This window comes from Miscanthus floridulus, chromosome 9 (assembly GCF_019320115.1).
Source record: "Miscanthus floridulus cultivar M001 chromosome 9, ASM1932011v1, whole genome shotgun sequence".
Classification (NCBI taxonomy): Eukaryota; Viridiplantae; Streptophyta; class Magnoliopsida; order Poales; family Poaceae; genus Miscanthus; species Miscanthus floridulus.
Genome location: NC_089588.1, coordinates 23623333 through 23633136, shown reverse-complemented (window position 1 = coordinate 23633136; position 9804 = coordinate 23623333). Strand labels below are relative to the sequence as shown.

The following is a 9804-nucleotide window of genomic DNA, read 5'->3' as shown; positions in this document are numbered from 1 at the left end:
GCCTTTGCTTGATGAAGAGGCTTCTTCTTGACCCACCTTGCATGACATTTCAAATACCACTATCTTGCCAATGACTATGGCCAGGGTCATGGTGCTCAAGTCCTCCATGTTGTGAAGGATGGTGATGATGCTTGCATATTTCTTTTGTGGTAGCACAAAGATGATCTTCCTAACGATATCTGCTTCACCTAGCTTTGTTAATCCTATAGAATTGAGCTCATTGATAATTAGATTCAAACGAGAATACATATCACGAACAAGCTCATCATCATTCATTTCAAAAGAATCATAAAATTGTTGGGCTAGGCAATGTTTTTGCTCACGGACATTACTTGTACCATCATGGAGCTCTTGTAATTTTAACTAAATTTCATGTGCCTTATTTAAAGTGAACACTTGGTTAAACACATCCATGCTAAAAGATTCAAACAAACAATTGTTAGCTCTAGCATTGAAATGAATTTCTTTTTCTTCACTCTTTGTGGGTTTATCGGGATTCTTAATGGTTTTCTTCCCATCACGAGTGACTCTCCAAACACTCAAATCTACCGCCTCAAGGTGACAAGCCATTCTAGCTTTATAGTAGGGGAAGTTAGTGCCGTCAAAGTGTGGAGGCCTAGAGGTATCCATCCTAACCACTCTAAATAGCGTCGGCTCAATGACGGGCTCTAATACCACTTGTAAGGGACCATGACGCCTAAGAAGGAGATGAATTAGGCTACTTAAAATTCTACTTCTAACTCAGGCCTCTAATTTCACCTAGTCAAAACCTATGCAAGAAAGTAATCTATCTAAATGTGCAACTACGTTTTTGCTAGGTGTGTTGCTATCTCTACCGCAAAAGAGTTATGCAACCTAGGTTCCAATCCTATCAACTAGCCTATCAATTAAGCAAGGGAAGTAAATCACATAACAATGGTAGCAAAGTGAATGCGGAAGGTAAAGATGAGGTAGAGATGCAAACTCACGTCGATGACTCCAGTATTTTTACCGAGGTATCGAGAAGTGCTCAAGCTTCCCCCTAGTCCTCGTTGGAGCCCCTCGCAAGGGCCAAGCTCCCGATCGGGTATCTCCATGGAGGCCCTAGGCCTTCCCCACATGCAAGTGGGTCTCCGGTGTGCCTTCCGGCAAGCCTTTCCCGGACCGCTCCCCACTGTCTTCACTTTCAAGCTTTCGGCCGAAATGCCACAGGCCTTGTTCCCTTTGGTATACGGTGGCGGCCAGACCACAAACGCGGTTGATGTGGCCTTGCAAGACTACAAGCCCTGCCGAGTACAAGCACAGTGCGCACAAGCACCTTTGGATGAGAGGTATGCAAACCTCACTAGCAACTAGACCTAAGCCTAGAGCAAGCACATATGAGCATGGTCTAACTAACTTAAGCACTTCGCAAAGCACCTATGCTAATCGCCAAGTGATCTTTAAACTCTATGCATGTGGTGACCACAAAAGAGGTGTAGCAACACCCTCCTATCTTCCCTCAGCGGTTGGAGTCATATATATTGGGGCCGAGCTCCACTTTTTTGCGTGGGCACCGGACATGGCAGTGCCAGGCATTGGACAGGGTAGTGCCAGGCACCGGACAGGGCGGTGCCAACCATGTCAGCTAGCCATTGGTCAATGACAATCCGGCCGTTGGGGGTACTGTTCATAGGGCGGTGGACCGCCACCCTCAGGGAGGTGACCAAGGCGGTGCCCAATTCCCCCAACGCTGCTCTCTAGAAAATTAGGGCGGTGGCACCATCACCCCCTGTCTAGTGCACCGCCACCCCATGGCGGTGCACACGGTGCTCTCTAGTGCCCCCCTTTTCTCCAGTTGCAGCAGCCCATCTCTGGTGGCACCGCCACCCCTAGGGCGGTGCCCACTCAACCACCATCCGCTTTCGTTTCTTTGCGTGGCTTCGTTCGGACTTCGACATCTTTGCGTCTTGAACTCCTTGCTTCACTTCTAGGTTGTCAACACATCCTCCAATGTCTTCTTTTGAGTGTTGATCATTTTATTCACGTTCTAAACTTGGTCCAAGTCCGCGTTGTATCCTATTGAACTATAAATTAATCACTAGCAAACACATTAGTTCAAACACCAAAATCCAAACTAACTGGGCCTAGGGTCCATTTTTCTTACAGCTTAATTCACCCCCTGCTTTGGCGTCATAGTCCCTACAAGTGTTATCAGAGCCGGTTGGCTCAATTTGAACCTTTGGCTTCACCACCGTTGAGCCGATGCTATTTAGGGTGGGAAGGATGGATATCTCTAGGCTTCCACACTTCGACGGTGTTAATTCCCTGTATTGGAGTACTAGAATGACTCGATACATGGAAGCGGTGATATAGGTGTTTGGAGTCACCTGTGATGGGATGAAACCCCAAAAGAATTCTGAAAAACCCACGGTAGGTGACAGAAAAAAATCACTTAAATGCAAGAGCTAAAAAATACTTGTTTGACTTTTTTAATATGGAAATATGTAACCAAGCGGTCCCCCTAACTACAACAAATGAAATTTTGTTAAAGTTGCATGAGCTCCATGGCGGTACAAGTAATGACCGTGAGCAAAAACATTGCCTAGCTAAGAAAAATTATGACTCTTCTAAATTGCAAGAAAATAAGCATGTCCAAGTGACCGTTAGTGCCCGTGATTATTTATTATTCAAGTTACTGGACTGATAATACTTCATTTGCTACAAGATGAAACTAGTCTTAAGGTGCAGATTGTTTTAGTATGATCCAAATTCCAACCTGAGTCTTGCAGGGACACCTCGATGGCCTGAATTTTACTGTAGTCCATCCGCCCTATATGTACATCTTGTAAGCCACATGGGAAGAGCTGACAACTCATTGTATTCCCTGCATTTTGTAAACTCTGCTCATATAGTGAAAATTGCCGTTTAGCACTCGTAGTTTGTTCCAGCAAGTGTTTTTTGAACATAAAAATATGTGTCTCTTGTTCGATATTTATTTGCATTATTTGTTAACAGTATAGACAAGTTGACCAACAAGAGAATAAGTTCAAAGTACATGCGAATTAGTTCTTTTTAATTTCAATGAATAATCGGTGTGCAATATCAGCATCTCCAAAAAACAAAATTTGTAGCCCTCCCTTTTATCTTTCCAATGGCATTGCTGTCCTGCCTAGCTAGGAATTTGCTCCGTGGAGTGGAGTTGACATTCTTGGATGCCTCTAACAATATTTCTTGGTGCATTCTAATTGAGTTAATTCCTCTCAATAATATCTTTTGGCTTCTGTAAGAACTTCTCAGTAATATGTAGTGAACTTAATAACTGGTCTATCAATGCAATGTTGAAGTGAATGAATGTAGTGATGATGTTGACCTCATTAGGTTAGGTGTGTTGTTAGAAATATAGCAAAGAAGTATCTAAACTCCATGGTACAATGGTTATCTATGCAGAAACTACTCTTATTATTTTACACGTAGTGAAGTGGTAGGGCTACAATGCTAGTCATGCAGTATTAATTCAGACACTTAGAATAAACCATGGTTAGTTCAGAGACATTTTTTTATGCTTCTAACCATAATTTTTTGGTATATTCTAATTCTAACTGAGTTGACACTTCTCAATAATTGCTTATGACTTCTATAATATCTTCCTTACACTAGTGAGTTTAATATACAAGTCGGCTATCGATGTTGATGTTGCCAATCAAGAAGAATTATGTGAATATTTTGAACATTAAATGTGGATAAACAAGTGAATGATTGCAGTGATGATATTGGCCCCAGTAATGTATAGGTGTGTTACTGCTTATTTGGCAAAGGACCAACTAAACTTGACAGTACAAAATGGATGACATTTATGCAGCACATTGTTTTGAAGGATGAATAAAGGAAGCTCCAAGACAACCCATAAGATTAAAAGCAAACCACTCGTACCACTCTCATCCCCCACCCCTATTACAGCACATCACCAGCACTCAAATACAGCAATTCTTGACACCAATACACTGACAATGTACTGCTACACAAATGCTTCATTTCTTCCTGAAACGACGACAATGCACTCGGGCCTTCATTGTGTCGGTATTCACACCACCTCCACTTATGGACATAGCAAGACAGTTATCCATATAAAGGGAAGAGTCACGAACATTCCAAATGTTCTGAAGGTTGATGCTACTGCCATTTACCTGTAGGTCAAAGCCACAAGCTCATTGCATTTTCAGCAGGTCAACACCTTCATTGACATCCAGAACATGGTACAGGTGCTCAATACTTCAGCTTCTACATACACCATGCCTTGAAGACTCAAACCTGTACTGACCGAGCTCAACCAAATCCCAGAACATACCCAGTACATCTTGTGCAAAATCGGCAGGAAACACAACGGCTCAGCACAAGTTTGGCAATAATCAGGCTAGGCAATACCATAGTCTTTCATCAACTGCCTACTCCTGCAGAAATGAAAATCATATTCTCAGCTGTCTAGTAAAACAGTGCTGACAAATATATTTTGGAATCATACTGATCCCATGCAGACATTCACCCATGTACCAAGTTAATCTTTATTGGAAGTCCCTATCAAAATTTAAAAGAATGCTGACGACTTGGATTAATGACTTGGTCAAAATCAGCAGCTCATCAGCACTACATTTTGTGTACAAATTAAAAAAAGAAACCCAGGAAGCCAAGAGTGAGCGCTCCTCACATGGTTTAGTATTGTGGCCATCGCAAAAAAAAGCTGACATACTCCTGTTCCAAATTATATTCCACTTTGATTATGTACTTAGTCAAACTTCTGTAGCTTTACCCCCAGAACAAGAACTTTTCTCGATCTTTGACAAAGTTTATACAAAAATAAGTCAATATCTAGAATATCAAATTAGTTTAATTAAATTCTCCATGCCATATGGAAATGAAATTTCCAATATACTCCTTTTGGTGCATATGATCACTAATTCTTCTAAAATATTCCTTAAAGCAGGAAAATTATTTTGTAGTAAAATTCTCTATTTTTTCTGAGCCAGGATATATACCATTTCCATTGACAACGGAAATCAAGTTTAGCGAAACGCCGTACACAATGAGTTATGCATCAAAAGAATGTAGACTGGGATGGGATTACCTACCTCAGGAGACCAACCTGCCTATTACACAGCATACACGTGGACCTATCCCATGAACGGAAATGAACAAGACATGTAACCTCATAACAGATATGCAAACAGGTAGACCAAACATCATAGTTCGGCAGCGTGTCACATAGATCAGATTTCCTCCAGAAGGGCTCCTCACCAGTCGGCTCTTATTGTACGCATAAATGTTCTCAAACTAATTAGTATATAAGTTGATGATGTTTGTAGTTTGTCTAAATATCTCCAAATACATCATTTTTTTATGAGTGGAAATAGTTTCATGATAAAATACAACAGCATCCAGGATGCTTCTAAGAAAAACAAATTATTGAGTGTTCTATAACGTCATCCTTTTGAAGAACTTGCATATGACTTTTAGTTTCATTAATAGCTATTTAATGTCGATTTGTGGAAGATAGTATAATGGTCAGAAAACTACAGTACTGAACATTCATTACAGAACTTAAGACAGCATAAATAAGTCAATAGCTTTAGTTTTATTTGCCATCGATTTGTATGGTAGTTGTGTTTTTTGTTAGATTTTTAAGGAAGAAGCTCCCAACTGGATGAGTTCGATCCATAAATCCATGTTCTAATACCATGGGGATGGCAACAGCCAGCAAACAATAAGACATATATCCTCTAAATCTCACTTCATCCACCTCCACATATACACCTCGGTGTGGCAACCGAGATGCCACGATAACTAAGGGTGGTGGCTGCTGCACCGGCAATGGCGCCAACCGCCTCTGTGACTGCGTTGGTTCCCATCAAATCCATGCTCCGGCTGGTGATCAAGCACGAACTCGAAGCCAAGGTGTTTGCCGCATGGGTGCTATGGTTTATACTACGCCATCTTCAGAGCATCCTAGGCCCCATGCGCCGTCGCTCAAGGCACTGTGCCGTCAAGTATGGTGCCATGGCTGCTTTCTATTTTCCCACAGTCCTTGCCTTTCTACACAGCAAATGCGGTGCACTCGTCCGCTGCCTCTGACCCTGACCTCAAAGTTGCCCTCAGTTTCGGTTGTGTTGTCTTGCTCTTTGCATGTGCCCGAGGTGAGGTTACTCTGACGACCAACACTCTGGATGGTGGTTCAATTTGGTTGGGCAGTAAGCAGACGGTATCTGATCTATACTTTATGCTTGTATTTGCTGCCCCGGTAGTTTATGTTCTGTTTGCTAAACCAGGGTCGCGGGCAGCCCTTTTGGATCAGGAGACCAAAGAGTTTGCTGACTACATGATGCGTGAGTCCAGGTCTTCGTCACTGTCGGGGTCGCCCTTCTTCGATGGCGGCGCAAACAGCCTGTACGACGGATGCAAATACCCCATTATGCAGCTGAAATATGGCCGATGGATTAGTTTCAGTGATGTGCTGCAGCAGAGTGGCCGGCTCTCACAGCCAAAAGATTCTGCGGTGGGTCCAGACACTTGCCTCTCCTTCAGCTTCTGCCGGCTTTTAGCAAGGCACTACTTTGGGTTCCCTTGTGCTGAGTACGGAAATGCGCAGGTGCGTGACTTTGTACTGACAGAGCTGCTAGCAAACTGGAGCAGGGCATTCAACATAGTTGAGGTGCAGTTGGCTCTCCTTCATGATTACTTCTTCACCAACTACCACTCAAGGATAACCTTTGGCTTGGTGACAGTTAAACAAAGGATGGGATTAACCTTGAGGGTGTCACTGTTCTTTCTAGTTGGTTATGCAATCGGGTATCTAATAAGAGGCAAAGACCAGTCTAATGTAATATTTATGGTTTCCTTTGCTGTGCCAGCACTTCTCATGTATTTCGTGATTGTGAAGCCAGAAAATCCCGATTTGCCAAGGTACTGGCATACAATACAGAATGTCTTCCTATATTATCCTACAACTATGGGCATTACTGCCGGCCCTTCTGTCATTGACCAGTCCGCTGCTCCACACAGTCAGATTTCACGGCTGCCTTAGTGGCGGAACAAAATGGGTCAGTACTCACTCATGGAAGATTATGATTGCCGCTCATACAAGAAGGCATTTATGGACTGGTGCAAGGTACATGTTCTATCCCAAGTGCCATATAGTTCCATTACGCACCACCCGACAGAAGAAGAAGATGTGGTTGTTCAGGACAGCGTGAAAAGATTCATAGCTCGGATCATCAAGGAGACGAATGGTTCACAAACCATGGGCACAAGGTCACTGGGGGTGTATAAAGACAACGGGAGTCTGGATGACTTGTCATGGACCTGCAGACAAGAGACCCTCACACACACCATCCTCATATGGCACATTGCAACCTGCTACTGCGACATGATGTCCCAGCCACTGGAAGAGGAAGTACCCCAGGCACTGCAGGAGGGTGTGTCCCACTCACTGGAGGAGCCAGCATAGGATATCATAAAGTAGCTACGACACTGTCAAAATACTGCGCCTACTTGGTGGCATTTCTTCCCGAGTTACTCCTAGAGCGCAGTCTGACAGTGAAGGTCGTCTTTCAACGAGTCTTGCAGCAAACAAGAGACGTACTGGGAAGAAGAACACACATGTCTATGGCCGACAGGAGGAGGATCCAAGAACTTCATCTGCCAGAAGACGTGTCTAGCCTCACCACATTTCAGAGTGGGGTGCGTCTCGGACGTCAACTTCAGCAGCAGAGAGACGTCTCACTACGATGGAAGCTGATGGCAGATTTCTGGGCCGAGACGATCCTATATGCCGCTTCGTCTGATAATGCCGCTGCACACATGGGGTGTGAGTTCCTGACACACCTCTGGGCCTTGCTCTGCAACGCTGGCATCATGAAGCCGGCAGCAGAGGAAGGGACACCACAACATCCTGAGGCTATTCTGTCTCAGACCAACATGGCGAGGGACGAGAAACCCTCCATAATATTTCCTCGAAGAACCGTATCTGCCACAGCATGAGCTTGTAGTACTAGTACCCCACTCACAAGTATATTCCCTGCACATCAGCAGTTACCTGTTTACAGCTCCATGCCGTTGCCTTTTGTCGTATTTACAAGGTTGTTTGGATCAGATGATCCACATCGTTTCGGTTAGAGTACTAGTACTGTACTCTTTTCGATGAAGTCAAGCTGTATGTGTTGAGTTGTTACTCTGTTAGTGAAGTGTGTGAAACCAAGTATTGTGATGTTAATGACTGCTTTGCAGTTGACCAGTGTGGCCTGTAAGGAAATTGGGCACTTGCCACGTTCTAAAGTCAGTGACTTTGGTAGATTGGAGTGCAGCCTTGGCCCTTCCAACCTCTTCCCCTAATCCTGCTGCTAACCCTAGAACCTACTCCATACCGATCATCTTCTTCAGCTCCATCAACTGAAGACGGCCGAGCGGCTTGGTGAGGACGTTCGCGAGTTGCCGACCAGTTTCGACGAACTCGATGACGATATGCACTCCTTCGACACAGTCCCTGAGAAAGTGGAACTTAATGTCGATGTGCTTGCTCCGGTCGTGGAGAACCGGATTCTTCGCGAGGGGCTGGTTGTCCACCATTACTGCTGGTGGGTGAGCTTTCACACCGGTCAGCTCGCCCAGCAACCGGCGCAGCCACACAGCTTGGCACGCCGCTATGGCCGCCGCCACGTACTCTGCCTCGCACATGGACAGCACCACCACCTTCTGTTTCAGCGACAACCTTGAGATTGGAGACTCGAGGAAGATGAGCACGCCAGAGGTGCTCCGCCGTCCATCGATGTCCCCCGCCATGTCTGGATCGCTGAACACAGTGAGCTGCAGCTCACTTCCGCCGGTCTTGGGGAAGATGATCCCCTGATCCACCGTCCCCTTGACCTAGCGCGGTAGCTGCTTCACCACAACTTAGTGATCCTCTCGGCGATCCTCCATGAAGTAGCTGACGTAGCCCACGACGAACGCAATGTCCAGCCTCGTGTGGACTAGGTAGCGCACACCGCCGACGATGCTCCGGTAGAGTGTTGCATCTACCTTCACCGCGGTACTGGCCTTCGTCAGCTTTAGCCGCTCCTCCATCAGAGTCACGCACGGCTTGCACTTAGCCATGCCGCTCTGCTTCAATAACTTCGAGGCGTACACACTCTGATCGAGCGTGAGCGCCTCCTTCCCCTGTCGCACCTCGATGCCGAGGTAGTAGGAGAGGGCGCCGAGATCGCTCGTTCGAAAACAAGCCACCATCTCATGCTTGAAGCTGTCGATGTCCTCCGCATGTGCGCCGGTGACGATCAAGTCATCCACATACACGCCAACGACGAGCTCCTCCTTCCCCCGTCGCCGCATGTAGAGCGCGTGCTCGGTTGCACACCGCGTGAACCCAAGCTCGCCTAGCATGGCGTCAAGCTTGGTGTTCCACTCTCGATGGGCCTGCCGCAAGCCGTAGAGCGCCTTGTGCAATCAGAGAACCCTATGCTCCGCTCCATTGACGGCGAAATCCGGAGGTTGCCTAACAAAGACCGTCTCCGCTAGCTCGCCATTGAGGAAGGCCGATTTTACATCCAGGTGATGGACACGCCAATCCTTCGCTGCTGCCAAAGCCAGCAGCAGTCGGATAGACTCCATGAGCGCTACCGGTGCAAAGACTTCCTCGAAGTCGATGCCCTCGCGCTGGACAAAGCCTTAGGCGAAGAGGCGCACCTTGTGCTTGACAATGGCGCCACTCTTGTCCCGCTTGACCTTGTACACCCACTTCAGGCCGATCGGACGGCATCCTGAAGGTGGATCGACGAGCTCCCAAGTCTTGTTTTTCTCGAT

General features: G+C 45.9%; 1 protein-coding gene across 1 annotated transcript; it reads right to left on the bottom strand.

The window, feature by feature from the left end:
* Positions 1–7916: 7916 nt before the first annotated feature.
* On the bottom strand, positions 7917–9231 carry LOC136479472 (uncharacterized mitochondrial protein AtMg00810-like). Its single transcript, XM_066477332.1, has 4 exons — positions 9025–9231; positions 8669–8871; positions 8373–8491; positions 7917–8026 (listed from the first exon to the last, which is right to left on the bottom strand). Exons 1-4 carry the CDS (start codon positions 9229–9231, stop codon positions 7917–7919), a joined length of 639 nt encoding a protein of 212 aa, XP_066333429.1.
* Positions 9232–9804: the final 573 nt, after the last annotated feature.